Here is a 19,761-nt window from a genome sequence, read left to right on the forward strand (position 1 = left end):
GGTTACATTCAAATTGAAAAAAAAAATATCTAGAGGGAGCATACCAACACTGACATATTCCCTTGAGAATAACTCCTCTACTGAACCATTCCCGTTTTCCATTCAGACAGTTTAAATGTGTATACAAGCAGCAAGTCAGTAGCACGTTAAAGATATATCAACTGCCACTATTTTTTTTTTTTTTTTTTTCAATTGCCACTTTTCCTCTTCTGATATGTTTCTTTTTTTTTTTTTTTTACTCTCCTATTTTCCAAAGAACTCGTCTGTGTCACATTTTGGCTCTCACATATTAAGCTACATAAAGATCGATAAATAGTGTTGGGTGTGTGCCGGCATCCTGTGCGCCGTGAGGCCCACGGGTTTTTTCACAGGAGCCTCAGCGTGGCAGTTTAATATGTACTGAAGTCCTCCTGAGGTGTCACCAAGCACACACGCAAAAAAACAGAGGTGGGTTAACACAATGTAAAAAGCAACTCTTCCTTCCAACTTGTCGCCGCCGCGTTTTTGCACGTACTTCTCGGGTCTGCGTTCCCGTTTCTTTTTTTTTGTTGTTGCTTAGAACGAGTCCATGGCCTTGAATTCGCTGAGGGCCTGGACGGGGGAGATGTGTTTCTTCTGGGAGCCTCGCCTAACGCGCGTCTGGCACTCCTCGGGCTTCTCCCTCTTCACCAGAGGCTTCTTCTCGGGGGCCTTCATGCGCCAGGACACCACGGGTGAGTTGACGGCCGCTGTGCCGTACACCTTCTGGTACTTGGTGGAGGCCACGTAGGACGCCTTCACGGTCAGCACCACTGCGTTCATGAGGTTCTTGGCGGCTTGGATCAGGGAAGTGGCGCTGTCCAGCTGCAGAGAGATGAGCACCGAGGGTTGAGTCAAAGAGAAAAAGGGAATTGATTCAATATGCCTATCATGGATATTAGGACATTTAACTACAGCTGGAATCTAGGAGATCTTTGAGGGAACCGTCAATTAAGCTTGATTAAAAACATGGCTTTCAGAAGGTGACATCTTTTTTTTTTAGCCGTTCTTAATTAGCAGAGGAAGGGGTCAGGTGTACCTCTGTCTCCATCTGTTATGTTTGGCTGACCTTTTAAGGCTCGGTGGCCAGTGGGCATCCTCACACCCCACACTGAGACAAGTCAAGTGCTTGGATTTAATGAGTGCAGATTCCAGCTGGCCACCATGAAAAGGTTAAAATCTCAGCAGGGCCTGCGTATCTCATGTAAGACACAATATAATGGAATCCTGATGAATCGCAAACTGTATCAACATAAGACACAAAGAATCCGGAAGCAGAGAAAAAGTCATCTGTGACTTTCACTTGAGGAGGGAATCATACGAAGGTGCTACGAAACCAAGAGCAGATTCATGAGCCAATAACACAACATGACTATGGAGATGATGCACATGATTTTCTTTTAATAAAAGTCTACTAAAAAGTCTAAAGTTAAACATCTCTCACCTAAATCTGAATAACTTTCCCGTCGTTTGAGTCAAATAGAATTTATTAACTTTTGCCGATATTAAAATATTTGCTTTGCTATTCTATATTAGCCCCAAACTATTCCGAGGAGTTGAGAAGACAAATTTATCAGTCATTTCAAATGTCAAAGGCAAACATTTTGGGATGATAGGCCGATGATAGTTTGACTGGGGATAACAGGGTTTATGAAGCATGAAAAATACAAATGGAAAAAAGCCTGCGGTGTCCTCCCCGGTATTCTAAGATGGTCATCGGTCTGAAATGATTGCATCAGTATTATCTGCATGACCCTTCATCTGTTCTTCCCAGTCTCATCATGACCATGTGCTAAAAGGTTTGCACTCAATGTTGAGGAAAAAAAAAAAGTGGTTTGAGTCATGTCAACCAATCCTATAAAAGCCTATCGGCGTGGACAAGAGCATCAACGATAGCGCAAATGGACATGTGCTGTTCTCGTGGAGAGACTTACCCCGGACACGATGAGCTCTCCACCCAGATTCTGAACCTCTGCCTTCACCTTGCTGCAAATGTTGAGCTGGTGACAGTACAGGGCGATTCTCTGCAGGTAGGCCAGCAGATCCTGTTTGCACGCCGAATCGGGGCACTGAGTGGAAAAGAAGCACAAGGAAACACGGGGAAATTACAAGAGCCATCAGTAAGCACCGGCCTTCACGGAGGAGCTCAAAGTGGAGAGACACACTTTTAAAGCCTTGGCTGACGTTTGTATCAAGTCACATCACTCTTGCAATTAGTGTATTTTCCACCATTTGTGCTCGGCAATACTCCAATTTTGTTCTACAGAAATTATTACGGGTGAATATTTTTATCAATGTACAATTTGGGGGATTGAGGCTGGTGTGCAGTATCTGCCAAATAATGATTCGCCTGGTTATAGCAATTTGGAGCACATCTGAAAGTCCTTTGACACACATTGTGAAATTATGTGTAACATTAAGGGATTGTGCCACACATGTCACTTTCAAACTTTTCCTTCTTTTGTATTTGTAATTTGAACCTCAAAAAGGTCCATTTTGCGTACATTCCCTCTTCTGCTTGCGAGTGCTGGTTGTGAAACAATGACACAGTCTGTTTTCCAATCACTACATGGTTCCATCTTTAATCACGTTATATAAAGTTAGTCATTTAATCTACAGTAACTTTCAATTATGGACAATATCAGCATAACTGCCACATTCAGAATTCACCCAAACACAACCAATTTATTCGGCAGAAGTTTGAGGAGCTTGGATTTTCACAATTAATCCAGGAGGCTCATGTTTTGGTTAGGTCAAAACTGGATCGTCTGTGATGAGCCAACGGTGGGCGAGCTGCCAGAAAGGACTCATAATGATATTATGAGGGATAAAAAAAAAAGCCATCAAAGAATTTGGGTGGACAAAGGTGCTTGGCCTTATTTCAGGCAAATTGGCACTAAAGATGCTTATAACAGATCTGCCGTCTGGTTTTAAATTATGTATATTTTCCAAATATGTTGGATCAAATTGGATTGTTTTAGAAATCATTCTCTAATTTTTTTGCTCTTTTTAGAGAAGAGATCCAAAAGCGTTTTTGGGCTGCTAATAATCAAAGTTAATAATTATTTGCTGAGAACTTTTTTGTGTCAAACTAATTTCAAATTCAATTCACATGAAACAAGTTTGTCACAGCGTGTGGCTCGAGAAGAAAAACAATCAGCAATGAGTGGAAATAATACTTTGATGAACATAAAAGACTGTTCTACACAGCAGCCCAGCCTACTAAACATCCCTCTTCTTCTCCTTCTTCTTAACACATTTGACTGCAACCTGCTCGCCTCTTTCCCACTTCAACAGCGAATAGCCCAACCATAGCGTACAACAAATGGAATAACCGATAGTCTCGTTTTATTTTTCCAGCTGGAAGCCTTCCAGCAGACAGCTATGGCCTACTAAGCTCCCAGTGGGTTAACGACATTGCATCAGCAGCTTAAACACTACGAGCACCATTTAGGTAGCAACATCTTCCTAACCATAGACATCAATATAGAACGTTCCTAACTAGGACATTCAACAGCAATGTGCGGGGAGATGCACAAAGTGATATCAGGATACTCCCTGCAGGACAGCTATGATTGGCTGCCAGACTAATATTATTGATGGGCAGCTCAAGTGTCCTCCACTGGAGATCACAAATAGCGAGTCCTTTAAAATGGATTCAGACGTTTCCTTCTTCAACCTACAAATTTCTTGGCAAAAAGAGTCATTTAAGGCATTAGACAAGGACTTTGAGTGAAGACTGGGAAGAGAAACCATCTCAGGGGGGGGGAGCTTCTCCCTCGCCATTAGCACTGCTAACTGCGCTTCACCCTGCTGTCACATGGACGCACAAACCCTGCTTCTCCAAGCAAGTCGGATGCAGACGCGACGTAATTGTCCCCATATTTGGACAAAACGCACGTTTTCTTCTACAGTTTTTCCCGTTGATGCAAATAAAGCTTGTGATCCATAACGTTGCTACTGTGAAGCTCTCTGTCCTTCATAGAAGAACAGTGATCATTACAGTATGCATCACTGCAGGACTTTACTCAGCCTTTCTGAAGCTCCCGCTTACTTCAGTCTGTGCTCCTCTCAGCATTTCATTCATATCTTTTTTTCCCTGCATAATTGGACCCAACATGAATGAAACCTGCTCCTGGTGGAGAATTCGGGAAGATGATGTGAATCTTGGAGCTGAAATGAGGGCAAATCGCTATCAGGATGCAAACCACCTCACACGGAGGCTGCTTTGGTAACCAGGCTGAGAACAGCTTTCTAGTGTACAAAAGAATATATTTATTATTTTATTTCAACGAGGGGGGCCGTTGCTATTTCGGTTTAATTATGTCGCTTTTTCTGTATGATACGTGTTTCTATTTCCTTATGAATCTAATAGTATTGTAGACAAATGTTTGAGGGGCAGAAGGATGATATGAAGACAGAATGACATTTTCAAATAGAGCATGTTACCCACAGTTATTCAAAATGCCTTCCAGCTGACTGGACAACTAAAGTCCCTGTGATGGTAAGCTGTCATCTTTCAGTTACTTCAGAAAGCGAGTCACTCCCCCAGTCCCTGGCCTCTCCCCACTGTGTTTAAAACCACTCACTATGCCTTCATGACAACCTGAATGCATTTGTTATCCTTCTTCTGTCTGTGATATGCCACGTTCTGGAATATAAGAAATAGAATAGAAAATGGTGGATTTACAGTGACTAACAGGCAGACAAGGTGACCGAATGGTCAAAATCTATCAAACGTCCTTTTCTTTTTTGAAGCAGGATTTTATTTATATATTTTTCCATATTATCAATACATCAGAAGCTGTTACTGCTGCCGTTCGCGTTGCATGCTGATTGGTTCACAGTCAGCGTGTGATTCAGAGAACGGGAAGGTGATCTTCTCTCGCCCAGGTTTGCATTTAAAGGCAATATGTTTTCGATTAGTCGAAAACATATTAGATTAAAGCAGCTTTTTTTCCGAAAAGCTCACAGGTTTTGAGATGCAACGTTTTCAGTGAGCGACATTGACTTTTGAAGAAGGTTAGTCCTCGACTCCTTCAGCCACCTCCTGCCAGCTGGAGTTTTTGTTTTGACACAGAAGCTTTTTAATTACACATCAGTCACACGTGGTTACGCTGCTGTCAGTAAAGGCGACAGCAGTTTTGCTCTCGCTGTTTGGCGTCGTGCGACAGGTCCTTCCGTATGGAGCCGAATTAAGTGAAACCTGGACGTCTGATCACTGGCGTGTGCTTGGCAGCATTTAGAAACAATAACTTTAGGGGTCTACGTTCATTTTGGTACGCAAACACAATTCAAAAAATGTTCTTCAATGTAAAACCAGGAAAAGCAAGTTATGAAGTTATGAAGCTGTCTAGCAACAGCATCATAACTTATACCACTTTCCATTTTTGCTCAAAAACTAAAAAAAAATTCTAGTACAATACATTCTGTTACCTAAAATACTATACCTTAAAAAAATATCACAAATGTACACAAATCAGCAACTTTAATAAAACACTTTCTCAAGCAGGCTGATTCTATACGGTTTATTGACGAGTCGGTCTTCTACAAGGAGGAGCAGAGGACCAGAGCTCTTTCCACATGTGCCACACATTGCTGAGGAGGTGGAACCAGTCGGTGGCTGCCGGTACTGTGGGGTCTGTGTTTGTGTCTGATACTGAGCCATTAGGCCTTTGGACTTATTTCACCCCATCATTTTTAATTCCTAAATTGGAACGCTCAACAATTAAGCCCGTCTCTGATAAGGTGTGCACAGCTGTTCTCCACTATCTGGCCTGTGTCTGTAGAAAGCCTACTTAAGGAAGGAAGAAGAGGACGGTAAATGGAGTGGGGGGAAATAGAGTAGAAAAAAAGGCATTGCCTGAGTGAAATGGGGTGAGTTGCCTCAAGGGGTTTATCTACGTCAAGTGCTGTGCTTAAATGACTATGAAAGAGCTCGCCGTCCTTCCAGCGTTGCACGCAGAATTGCCTTCTGCTTCACACTTGTTCATCAATAGGGCTGATGTGGAGTCAAGGCGACAAGGTTTGCTACTTAAGGGACCTGTCTGAAGGCAGTGGAGCAGGCTTTATTCTTACTGTCAAGCCACACTGCTCATGACAAACAGAGGTTCCCTACAACAGTGTGTGAATGCAAAAAACCCGTCTTCTTCATTGAGAATAAAGGGAAACAATTGGGTGTGTTATTTGTTGCGTAATTCCAATACAATGTTAAAAACAAACTTGTGCCGTTTGAACTTGTAATACCTCAGTCCATTCAACGAATGACATGCCAAATAGATACTCCAAATGGCTCACACAAAAACACTTTTACAATAAATGAAAATTTGCTCAAGCCCCTCTTTATTTCCTGAACGCAATTCGGATGTCTCTGGAAGTGCAACAGAAGGCTTTGAATATTCAATAAACACTAGTCTAGGAAACATTTAATCGAGAATTAAAAAATGCATGCCACCTGCTCTTTTCATTGCAGCAACTGTTGATTCAGACACAGGCTCTGCCAGTGATTCACTATGTGACAGATTTACTCCCACCTAAACCCTGTTAAACGCTGATTATCACTTGGCAGCCGAGTAGCAATGAAACTAATACATAAGCACAAGTTCATGGTAACTTTGTCGTCTCTGCCCCGGGTCCGGCTCTGAGCGCGTTGCAGAATGAGACGAGGTCACCAAGATAAGGAATCTTAACCCATGGAAACATGCACAAATGTACGTAAAACACGGCACATACAGATTCAAACGCTCTCTTTTCACCTCACTATTTGTTGCAATTACTGCATGACAGACGTAGTTATGCAGTCACAGCCCAAAACTTCGTGCAATATGCTTCGTGGAGCCGGACAGTGTGACATGAGGATGCAGCGCCAGCTTTGACTGAAGATGCCTTCTGGTCAGTGGAAAGCTCCGTCGACTCCACGACCACTCAAACGGACAAGCATTCTGTGCTGTGCTGGCAGCGGAAGGCTTGCCCGTATATTGTTGTGGAGTCACATGCTGTCACAGGATTGCTCTGGATGAATTAAATTAAAAAAAAGCTCTTTCTATTACGGTTATTGTGTTATAATCTAACCTCTGCATGTTCATTTACAAATGAACATGCACCACCCAATTAGATCATGCCAACTAAATGAGTGTGAAAATGGGTTGTTATAAGTGGGCGCCATGTGCGTTGAGGAAGGATGTCTCGCAGGAAGTCTAACAATGAACAAGTGTTAATCGTTTGGTTGATGAACCTAACAGTTCCCTGCAGTCAGGTTCCTTCATTTCATGATTCATTGACTTCTTTTTGTAGTGATCAATATCCTATGGGTATCCACAGTCAGTTGCATTAAGCATCTTTTTTTTCCCCCTACATCTTAAATAACAGAACCACTTTACGTATTGTGAGCAGTTTGGAACATGACACAATAAAACTTCAGGTAAAGCAGCTTGGTTGGTGACCATCTGTGCAGGCCTCATGCGGCTTTCAGGATTTAATCTAAATTTTGATGTGAGGTCCAACATTTCTTCAGCTAAGCAGCACTGGAAAGAGGCCCAGCGTGTGATACTGAAACCAACACTAATTGTTCCAAGAGTTAGCTAGCTATGTAGCGGCAGTTGCAATTACAATGATAACAGGCTGCCTTAATAAATCAGTGGGCCTTGTGCGTAAGTTTATTCTCATTGCTTATTAGAGACAGATGAAATGAAGAAGAACATTATGCATTACCTAGAGTGCTGCATTCTCAAATACCTCCCACTTCATTTGCTGTATGCACACATGCACAGCGCACACACCCACTTATTTTCACTCCTGTCTTCCCTAGGCACAGTGCTGATTGATTAGATATTGAAAATGGTCTGTCAGCGTGTTTTAGAGAAGTACTCATCTGATAATGAATGCACCACCTCGGTGGCGAGCTAATTATATTAGAGACATAACTTGGTTCGGCTGTCTTGCTCTCTCTCTCTCAGTGTTGGCTCCATTGGGAAACACATTCATGCAGTAACACAGCCCACAGCTCCAGCTGGGCTTGTCAATGCCCACAATAAAGATTTCCGATGGCCATGCCTTCTTACTCCGAATCAAAATTTGCTCAGCCGCCAGCTACTATGACACAGGCGGTGACAGCTTCACACTAATAGAAAGTTTAATGATGAAAAAAATGACAGCAGCAGACACGGTTGTAAATCTACCTGATCTGCAACTGCACGGGCCAATTTGTCCATCCTGGAACCGGCCTCTGCAATCTTCTTAGCCGCGTTGATCACATCTGAGGAGTTCTTCAGGGGGCCTTTGCCTCTGGGAGTGTCCAAGGAGAGGGAAAAAAAAGGGGGAGAAGGGAATGTGGGTGATGCCATTACAATCAACCAACAATACACAATTTCACTGTGAATGGTGTAGAAAATACAGTATACAATGCAGTCCCTAATCACGTATAATGGAGCTGTGCTTGGAATAGCAAAGAAAAAAAGCGTCTCCCTTTTTTAACAGCAAAGCAGAAGTGTTTTGAATGCAGCTACAGAAGGAAATAATGGCCAACCAACGAACCTTTGTTTTTTTCTGGATTCACTAGGAAGGCGAAAAGTTACTGTGGCTGTATAAGTGTGTTTGTTTGTGTAATGTATTTGTTTTAGTTAGTGCTAAGCTGACATTTCCACTTAGTTTGCTCATGCCAATCTGAGTAACTGGGGTCAATGCCAAGTAATAATGGTGCAGTCGCAGCACCACCACCATAATCACTCATGACTAATGACTCCTGGCTCTGATTTCTCTTTTCTTTTTGGTTTGTTCCGCGGCATCTAATAGTGGAGTAGTGCACAGATCCATACGCGAGGCGGATAACCATCAGTTAGGCATTAGGGATTTTCCTGATATGTTGAGCCCAGATGGAGGAGATTGAGATGGAAGCTGCCGGCTTTTAGTAAACATAAGTGAGAATGTTGTAAATTAAAAATAGAAGGATTATCTATCACAGTGCATCTTTAAATAACGGCAGCGCTATGTAATCTGAGTAACACAAAGGTGGTCTGGGTTACTTTGCCTCTCACACGACACCTTGCAGCTCTGAGCATTGCAGAGGCAAGAACCCAACTTGCTGTCACTTTTTTATTATCAATATTTTCATGAGCAAAGGGGTTACTCATAGTGGCCCCTCACCCAGAGCTTTGCTTCTCAGCTCATGGTTTATAATCTATCGTGCAACGTTTCTGTTTTGGTGAACTCTCCCCACCCTCGTCAACCTGTTCTTTGACACAGCAGGCAGCTGCTGACAGTGAAAAACCTCTAAAACCCTCCATGCATTACCTACCGAGCACCAAACAAAGGTAGGGAATTGTTGTTGAGCACAATCGTAGCTTAAGCATTTACGGTTACGTTTTTCCTTCTAGAGTTTGTACACTGTAGTGAGCAACAATCTCCAAGCAAATTGGAGAAAAAAAATTTACCTGAATACGTAACACATCAGATTTTTTCTACTGCCTTCAAGTGGCCATGCAATCTTTCATTGCAGCACTTTGACGTTGTTACCTGGTGAAGTCCGTCATCTCCATCATGATCATACACATCTGCTTGGCCAGCACAATGATGTCATTGCCATTGTCATCCCACTTGGCCACTTCTGCATCCAGCTTGCACTTCTCCTGTCTGAAGCTCTCCACCTGCTCAGCAATCTTTGCCTTCTCCTCCTGGGGAAGCTGTGCCATGATAGCCTGCAGGAACCAGGGGAGCACGGAAGAAACAAAAGCATTAGAGGAGGAGGAGGAGGATGAGGCTGTTAGGGAGTAAAATTGAGCAGAATAAATTGAAAGGATTACTCAAATGAGGCAAATGCCAGAAGAGGAGAATTTAGGTAAACGAGGGTGATATGGTTGGGAAGCAGAACATGATAGAGAAATTAGTAAAGGGTGAATAAAAAGAGAGATTAGTTAAGGGAAAAGAAAATAATACACCGATTGGATCAATTTTTCCTGGCCGGGACTTTTTAATCCACCGTACAAAACTTAAACAGTAACTTTGGACAAAATGCATTTTTAAACTTTTTTTGACTGGATCTTTTCAAACCCCTTGACATGTTATAGCCGTAAAGAGCAAATCCATTTTTGCCTTCATTTCTTCCTCAGAGGTATTTGGGGGCAGGTCCAAAATGGCATAAATCTTGTGGCAAGGTCACAGGCTCAGAGAGAACCCAGTTTTATTTTGGAGATAAATGTATAATTACCTCGCTTCTTAGACCAGAGAATGAATAATGCATTTGTTAAACATAATGTCAAAGAGGTGGGATGGAAGGAAGAGTAACCTGGGTTCCATCAGGTCGATTCTATTGACTTGAGAGGCACAGAGAGAAACGAGTACAGTAAAAAAAAAAAGTCACCAGTGTTTTTCAACCTCATCTATTATTGACTTTCCTCCAAGAATTGCTATTCTCTTATTGAAATAATCACCCTCGTCCTCTTTTTCCCTCTTCCACAGCAAAGCTGGTGTGTGGGGGTGTAGTGAGCTCAGTGAGAAAGTGCTCATGTCCACTGCTAGAAATGTCGGGAGAAAATAGAAAACAAAATACATAGATGACTTGTCCTTTTGATATTTTTTAAAAATAAAAAAAAAAAGCTGAAACAGGAGCGGGTCCGAGAAAACAATGAAATTACAAATAGAAATTGAAAAGCATAAAGGCACAACTTTCTCATCAGAGGCCAACAGATGTGTCCATGAGCTTCGGCCTGCTGATCACGTTGTGAGCCCAAACGTACAAAGCCTTGGTGACGGTTAGCTTGAATGAAGACTCGACCAAATAACCAAATGAACAAAGCCCGCCCCCCCCCAAGCCAAGTGTGCATAGACCTCCTGTGCAGAGACACACAAACAGCAGCATGGCTTAATCCATCACGTGGGGTGAAAACACATTTAAAACAAATACAACGCTAATATGTATCTAGACTGCACACTAATATATAAACCATTTAGAACAAACTGCTGATTCAAGCAGGGCAAACTTGTATTCCCCCTACAGGAGTCGCTATGAATTGTGGGTTGCACAATCACCATCACCGCCCACTAACTAACCACCGTATGACGGCCAAAGCACAAACAAAGTCAAACACACCGCTACAAGTTATTTACTAATCCGACACATTCCAAAATTCAATTTGCAGGTTTGGTTATAGGTTAATCAGCACCAATGGGCATTTTACCACTTGAAACAATTATTAAGGCATCAAGTCCATTGTTCAAAAATTGTCCTATATATGCGTCACGCCCAATAAAAAAGCTCCGGAAAAAAACGTGTCTGAGCAGCAGCTAAGTGGAAGTAATGCAGCCATTTGTGTGTGCAGTTCAGTGAGCTCTTAGCCAAAAACATAGTCATGAACTATTAAAGTGAGCAAATTGTTTCCCCACGGACATACGCTCTACAGTACGCTTCTCCCCCACTGCGACCCTGGCCATAGAGAAGTGGCTGCCGTTTCAAGATTCAATAAGCTGTATTATCACTACTGCCTCGTGAAGAATAATTAGCGAAGAAAGTGTGTTTTGAGAAAGCACCAAGTCTCCACAACACAAGAGGTCTTTGATCACTCACCAAATAACATTTTTTCGCTGCAGCAGAAAGTGCGATTAGCTGTGGACAGACACCGACTCATGGACCAACGCACACAGATGAGTGATCACATAATCCTCCTGGTGAAGACGGCACAATATTATGCATGACGCTTGCACGAAAACACTTTAATGTGTGTGGTTCTGGGGAGCCAGTCAGTAGCTCATACCGTCATGGCCCGCTCATGTTGAATTTTGAAAAAACATAATGGAGGCGAAGATGTACATTAATTGCTACCTAATCAATAGCCACACATAATGAGTGCAATGTGCCACCAAGCATGTCATTCTGACCTCAGGACTCAAGGGCGATCATTAGTATACATTTGCTGCTCATTTCCTTCCTGCACCCAACTGTTGAGAAATAAATTATTCACGTATTTCTATAATTGAACCAAGCAGTAGGCCCCCGGTGTTGAAATGGTTGCTACACCATTGAAAAGAAGCATAGTTAGTTTTGCCGAATGCCACTGGAGTGAGTAAGAAAGAATGTAAACTACATTAAGAATCGGAGTACTTAGGGCAATCCAATATATTTCTTCTGCACATAACAGCTGCATTAATCCAAGATGAAATGCTCCCCCAAAACAGCTAAAAGGGAACAAAAAGTCTTGAAACTCAACAATTTGGATTGGAAATTTCCATTTCTAAAATAAGAGATCAAGGGAGGTTGAGGAGAGAGTGAGGGATTTGGTTGGTATTCAAATTCACGCTGAAAATGGTGTGACAAAAGAGAGAGAGAGAGTTCAGGGAAGGAGGAGTGAGAGAAAGAGGGAAGACAGAGGGTGGAGGGTTGTGAACACAAAGAAAGCTGAAGCACCGGGGTAAACACATGAGCCAATTGGGACGTCAGGGGAGCAGAAAGGCACTTGGTGAAGCCCCCCCTCTCTTTCTCTCTCCTCCCGTGCTCTCTAGAATTCACTTATCCCTAAATCCCTTCCCCTACTTTACTGATAACAACAAGGAGCGGGCCTTGGGAGCTTAACATAGTGGCAAATCCGGCCCAGGGAGTGCTTCGCCAATACACTCTGCGACTCGTCTGCGTCTGCAGGGATTAGAGCGCTTTCCGGGTTTCTTCTTCTTCTTGAAATGACTTTAATTTGTTTCATTTGAAATAAACTGCCCAGACACTGTGAGTTCAATTTTATGGATGACCTATCAACAGTGTTATCCAATCACTGGGTTAAGAGATGTCGGCTTGTGTGTACGTGTGTTGGAGATGGGGAGTTGCGTGTCCTTGCAGAAAGAGATGACGTACAGGTCCCCTGTCTGTTTTTCTGTCTTCTCCTTATGCATGTTTGCGCTAATAAATTAGCTTTACACATGAGTATAATAGAAGTGACAAACGAAGCAAACAAAGGCTCCTGCGAGAGCCCTGGACTGCATTCGATTTGTGTCTACAGCGAGCGAAAGGGATGAAACCACGGAAGTGAGAGGGAGACGTTACGCCCGTGTCCTGTGTGAGATTTGTGGGGATCATGACTGTAAACCTGCGCGTGCTCACGTCAGCTCCTATGGAGAACATGGATTACGCCTCCTCTTGTCCGTTTGAATGCAGACCAGAGAGCATCAGTGTGCGCTTGGCATGACGGTGAAAGGACGGAAAGCTTCAACCTGACGCGACCGGTGGTTCTTTTATGGATGCGGTTGCCTCCAACGTGTGTAAATGTTTGCCTGTGAGGGCATTACGTTGTCTATTAGAGGAAAAAACAGCACCGTTAACTAACAGTATGAGAGGCTTTGTCTGTATGCCAGATGTACGGTATGTTGGATAAGATAATATAATCACGTTTAAATCGAGGCTGCTTGAACAATTTTCACATTTAGCTACCTCACCCTTTAATCCACCTGGTAGTGCTTGTATTGCAGCAACAAAGTTACAACAAAGGGACGCGATGCGACTTCAAACTGTGCCCAAGAAGAGCTACCCACTCGAAGCACAGTTGATTGCCAGGGAAAGTAGACAGTTTGGTGCTGTGAGGCTCCCTTGTGCGTCCAAGCTCAGATGGCTCTGCAGCGTTGCGCTGCGGGAGCCTTAGTGGGAGTCAACATACTACAAACTCAAAGCTCTTCTCACCCAGGACCCCCACGGTGATCCTGGAGAAGCTATTGTGCTCCCATGGCATGGGTTCGTTTTTTTCATGGTTGGATTGAATATTTGTTCAACTTTCATGAGTTCATAAATGGATATGTGTTGCGTTGTCTTGCATTTCTTTACTGCTAATAATGATTTGATGAAATATGTATTACAATTAGGGTTATAGTTAGTGTACACTTTGTAGCAATACATTTTTGTTTGGAGTTTATTTGTTTTCCCTGTCTTAGTGCTTTACCCCCCCCCCCCCCCCCAGTGTGTTTGCAGACACAGGTCTGTGCCATAGGAACAGGCATTGGGCCAAGTCATACTCCTGCCATCCACTATCCATGCAACACATCACCTCAGACCCGGTGTTGCGGAATGGGGGGGGCAAGCACTGATACCCCCTTAATGTTCCTTAAGCTGAGCCCAAGTGAAAAATTGCTAATGTGCAACAAAGACCAGGCCCTGGCTATTGAGATGTTGGCTGCGTGTGGGAGATGGCGAGCATTGTGACTGGAGCCTTGGCACAGTACGAGGCGGGAACTCTTCCCTTTGTGTGGCATCAGAAGGGAATTAGGTAATTACCTCCTTTGTTTGTGATTGCAATTTTACACCTGCCACCCCCAAACGGCGTTTATTTAAAATAACACTTCTTGTTATGAGGGTTTTAATGGACTTTCATGCAATGTGTGTGAAACTAGTGGATACTTGGCTCAATCAATTCCAGAATGGCTCGAGAACAGGGGGAGCTGTGTTGAGGTGGGATGCGAGCGAGACGTGCACCGCACCCTACGATTGAAGCAGTAACACTTCCATCAATTCTATGATGCATTCGAGCCTTTGCCAAATTAAATACACATTGCCTTCATCTGTATTACTTTACAACAGAGAAACATACAGGAAGTTTTCTGAAAGGTAAGGGTGGGAGGGGGGGGGGGGGGCATCCACTCACTCGAGCACTCTGTCCAGCAATGAGCTGGTCATCTTCAGTCTGTACGCTGGTCCTGCTGCGAGTGTCGTAGTCCTCCTGTTCAAAGTCAGAGTCATCCTCCAGCTCCTCTGGTGTCTGTGAGAAACGGAGACAAATCCATGCAGAAAAGTCAGGAAAAAATCTTACAGTTGAAAAGAGCACCTTTGACTTCATGCCGTTCGGCGCAGTCTCAGGTGTAACAGACAGCATGTGTTATGCAAAGCCTCCTAATATTTGAACTCAAATCAAGCTCAGCAAACGACAGACAGCGATTTCACAGAATAAAAATAGACATATCTTCATCATCTCAACAACTTCAGATGAATTCCTTCCCTCATCTGAACACTTCCGTCAAAATGAATAACAAACTGGTGACACAAATACAAACAGCTCTAGTTCCACATCCCATTGGTGTCAAATAAGAGAATGTCGAAAGCAGCGCTCAAGTTTTAGTGAATTAAAGGGGTCACCGTAAAAAGTGCTTTGAGATTCTTGAGAGAGACAGTGCAAGCAGCGTTTAACCTTGGAGATTATTCATGTGGTCACCTGGATATTGTCATTTGCAGAAATATTTGCTGCTTTGAAAATGTGTCCACCGGCTTTTCAAGATACGACAACATTTTTTGGGGTGGACTGTCAAGGCTGCTGTTCTGCTTCAAGGACTTACCCCTGGAAAGCACATTCAAACTGAATCTCACAGTAGGGCTCATTGATTTAAAATAGGAATCGACATTAGCGTGCAACAATTTAGTGTAAATGTATTTTACATTACAGGTCATTTAGCTGACGCTTTTATCCAAAGCCACTTACAATAAGTGCATTTCCACATACAGATACAAACTCAGAAGAACAAGTAACAAGAAAGTACATTTTTCATCAAATAAGCAGTTTCAAAACATGTTATAGAAAAGTGCCATTTAGGCAAAGAGTCATGTTATAAGTAGAACATACAGCTTTTTTTCCACTAAATAATTGAAAACGGCATTTGGAGCACGAGTAATTTAAGAATGAACATGAATTTACGATGTCTCACTAATTAAGATTAGCTTAGCTAGTAGAATATGAGATCTGTGGAAAAAAGGAGTCACTCCTACATCTTTGCTGGTTATGTACCTGTAATCCTATTTAAATCACTGATTTTTTTTTATGACTTTATTCCCACATGGGAAATAAAAATCTAATTTACTCTATAAATTAGCTCTCTTCATGTAAATATATTCAAACTGGATTCCAAAATCAAGGGTAATATAACCAGACAATAAGCAGCTGTGTGTTACTCTTCATTTCATTAAGGCAAAAAAACAAAACATTTTTTCATCAAAAAGTGACCCAGTAGATTGCTTTATTATTATAATTTGTGACCTCCAAAGCAGAGGATGCAATTATTCCTAGAGTGATAATACACAAGAAACCCCAAATTTGCAGCATCTGAAATGGCCTTAAACTCAGAGGTATTATTAAAGCAAGCCTTTGCGGGTTGTATTTTATCATCTCACAAGGACACGAAACAATGTGTTCCCCTTCTTTTATACATGTTCCATTTTATCCACAACTCACCCCATTGCGCTCTGTAAATGTGTACTTGGGTACATACTGTTTGAGAACTTTTATTGTAACTTCAGTATCTTCTCAAGACCTCCCTCATTTTTTAAACACTGTGAAGAATTGGTCTCTTAATCCCTCGACTCTCCATAAGATCGTTGCTGTAGAAATTCTAAAAGGAGCCATTACTCGGATTTAGAGAGAGAGAGAGAGAGAGAGAGAGAGAGAGAGAGAGAGAGAAAAAAAACACTGACGCTTAAAAATGAGTGCAAACAAAACTATTACACGTGGCACCAACATTTGCTATCTATATGATGGAGTTTGACAACAGAGAAAGCAACGATCTTCCAAGTTGTCTCCTTGGAAAGTAATTGAACTCGGATGGGATTATGAAGCCAGCTGGTCCGGGGCAGTTCAAAGCTGCCTGGTTTACATTATTTACCGACATCAAAGTATTTTCCATAATTAGATTTTTTTTTCAGTGCTGCACTGGGAAACCTTCCAACCTGCATAAAGTTGAATGAATTACATGGTAAAAAAAAGGAACACTGATACTGTAACATTGGAGTATTCCAGACAGTAGATCTGCTGGTGTCTGGTGTTGTTATGCAGCATTGTTATAATGATGTGTAAAATGCTCTGCCAACCTGATCGTGTGACTGATGGGAAATCTTAGCTCTCAATTGTGCCTGTCTTTATCCTTAGGGTATACTTTATTGGTAGAGCAAACCGTGCCACTGAATACTCAGCAACACAGGGAAATTCACAAAATACCTCATCAAATGTATTCACTTTTTTGATCGAGGCAGAAATACATCTCTGCACTTGGTCTTGGTCAAATTTTCAAAAGACAGTCATTTATGTCACCAACACTTGCAGAGCATTTAAACCAGTGTTTTCCGTTTAGAGGAGGTAAGGAACATACCCTTATCATCAGGACAGCTTTCCTGATGTCACGGACCCCGTCGTAGACCAAACGGGACGCATCGATGAACTCATTCTCCTCAAAGGCCTGTGGAGGGTTCGTACTCAGCGCTTCAATGGCAACCTCCACTTGTTCAGCAAAACGGGGCATGACTGCAATGAGACATGGGCGAGAGAGGTATGAGACCCGGGTTTATTAGGCGCGTTAGTCATCTTTCACAATGGGTGAAAACCTATCAATGAAGAAAAAGAAAAAAAAAGTGACGGCATGATTTTTCTTGGGTAGTTTTTCTAGTAGTGGCCATGATCCATCACAACCTTTTCATGTCAGCAGCAGAAATTACATCCTGTGTCAGCCTGAACCTCTGTGTGTGTGCGACAATATGCTTTTTGCACATTGCACGCCAATTAACAATTTAACCTTGGCCCACACGCAACAGGTTGATCAGCCTATGTGTCACAGATTTGTTTGTGCGTACACTGGCATTTGGCATGTGGAAGTATTCGGATGTATTTGTGTGTGCTCGTGCATCTGTGGAAGCCGTGAGAAAGACGTACAAGGGCGCGAACCTGCAAGCTCGACCTGTCAAATCACAATGAATGGAAACTAATTCATCAGTCTTTTGAGCCAAACAAAAGCCAAGCAACAAAAGGAAAGTCTCTATTGACTGTACAAATGGTTGGTTTTGTTGTCAGTATCAATTGGCCAGACCTGACGGAGGAGCTTTCTGCTCTTTGTGTTTCCAAATCAATTGTACGGAATGTGAATATACATTAAATATTAACGAATACGCAGGGAATGTTTGAATATTTAGCAGGCTACCTTTTCGACGTAATCTCCTTACGAGTCACAATAATTGAATGCAAAGTTTAATAATGTATTCGTTTAAAGGACGCTGTGCCGTTGCAAATTATCATAACAAAAGCTGAGGTTTACCTGGACAGACAGTCGTCAGCCACAAAAGGTCCGTCTTCATTTGCCATGAAGCAAATGAAGTCTATTTCGACCACTGCAAATGTCTTTAAAGCCCCCTGTACTTGTGACCAGGACTGAAGTCGACAATTGTAAAGGTGTTGTCAATGATTTACAAATAAATCAAAGTATTTAGAAATCATTTTGGATAGAAAACTACATTCACAAAGTAAGACTGAGTGTGAGACTTTGCTATTTTAGAAAAAGATGCCCCGGCTGAATTGTAGTTTGTAACAAATGTGTTTACATAAAGGAGTGGAGTGGATTAATAGTAGATACTTGAACTGAATTAAGACAGCCTTTTGAGACGAGAACAAAAGCTCTAATGAGGAAAGACTAAATGGTATTTGATCAACAGGAAAAACGTCAAATAAGGAATGGCACCAGGCCAGCTTTATTTTCATTTTCAACACAGTGAACTAAATCAATTAGCCAGGTTGCACTGAAGGTGTATCTGTAGTATACTTATTTTGTCTAATATAAAACATAAGCTATATTTTACCAAACATAAAAGGCCCTACAAAAAAGACTCCCCTTTTTTTTCGTTTTTAATTCAGTTTAATCCACTTACTGCAGAAGCGTAATATAGGCTTGTGGGAATTGCTGGGAAGGCGTTTTAAATAGAAATATTTAAATGTTCTCCGAGCTCTTAATGAGCAAAGTTGCTGATGGTAAGGAGCAATTTCACTCATTCCAGTTGAAAAATGATGAAGGGAATTAAATGTGACCATGTAGGAATGGATTTTTTCACCCCGTAGGCTTAAACATATTCAAAGTGAGAAGTTCTGGAAGCACAATGGATGCTTAAAAACCTCACAGCAGATATGATGTGCCCCTCTAAGGTGTTTAATGACCTCCAAACCGCAAAGTTCTTCATCCCCAAACCTAAATTCTGCAGGAAAAGTGTTCAATTTAGGCAATATTTTACAATCCAAAAAACCTGCACGAAATTATTAAATATAACTTTAAGCATTCATTATTTTTGATCTGTGATCTTGCAGGGAACAGTTTTAGTTCCAGTGTGAAAAGAAAGAAGTACGGGTATTACTAAAATCACAAAGAATTTCAGGGATCCAAGAATATATTATCACCCCTCAGATTCTCATTATCTCATGATAATGATAAATATTCTCCATTAGTACTGTGTAGATATATGTGAAACTTAAACTAGCCGTTTTTATCATTAGTCCATGCAAAAAATATTCCCTTGATTTAATTTCTCTGAATGCACTATAAAAAAGTTTATTGTATCAGTTGTTATAATTGAAATTCGTCGTCAAATCACAATGTCGCCTATTTTATATATTTGGGCCCCATTTAGAGGAAGATAAACAATTAAGCAGTTTATGTTTTAGCATGTGGCTACTTGGGATTCATTTTGGGAGATACATATACATATAGCTAGATAGATGTATATACATATCATATCGACATTCCTTAGAAAATGAGGGAAGCTCTGTACCCAAAACATTGTTATTGGAGAGAAGAGTCTCCGACAAACCAGTTGATACGTTTTTATTTATTTTTGTGTCATAAAATGTGACAAATGTAACATGAAAAGCCATTGCTCCTGTCCTCTTTGTAATTGAGATGTATAGGGGGCAGGCATGCATGTAGTATGTGTGTGCGTACACACATACTACATGCATGCCTGCTTGTCAGAATGTGTGGAAAACGGAT

At 41.8% G+C, this 19,761-nt stretch overlaps 1 protein-coding gene across 1 annotated transcript in view; it reads right to left on the bottom strand.

Moving 5' to 3' along the window:
• Positions 1 to 534: 534 nt before the first annotated feature.
• The window catches only part of ctnna2 (catenin (cadherin-associated protein), alpha 2), a 219,696-nt gene continuing 200,469 nt past the window's right edge, over positions 535 to 19,761 (bottom strand). The window contains exons 13-18 of the mRNA XM_037471182.2: positions 17,110 to 17,261; positions 14,625 to 14,738; positions 9,529 to 9,710; positions 8,196 to 8,301; positions 1,953 to 2,087; positions 535 to 843 (exon numbers count right to left, since the gene is read on the bottom strand). Of these exons, the coding sequence (XP_037327079.1) occupies positions 556 to 843; positions 1,953 to 2,087; positions 8,196 to 8,301; positions 9,529 to 9,710; positions 14,625 to 14,738; positions 17,110 to 17,261 (977 nt within the window). The 3' untranslated portion in view covers positions 535 to 555. The remainder of the gene's footprint in view (positions 844 to 1,952; positions 2,088 to 8,195; positions 8,302 to 9,528; positions 9,711 to 14,624; positions 14,739 to 17,109; positions 17,262 to 19,761) is intronic.

This window comes from Pungitius pungitius, chromosome 9 (genome assembly GCF_949316345.1).
Source record: "Pungitius pungitius chromosome 9, fPunPun2.1, whole genome shotgun sequence".
Lineage (NCBI taxonomy): Eukaryota > Metazoa > Chordata > Actinopteri > Perciformes > Gasterosteidae > Pungitius > Pungitius pungitius.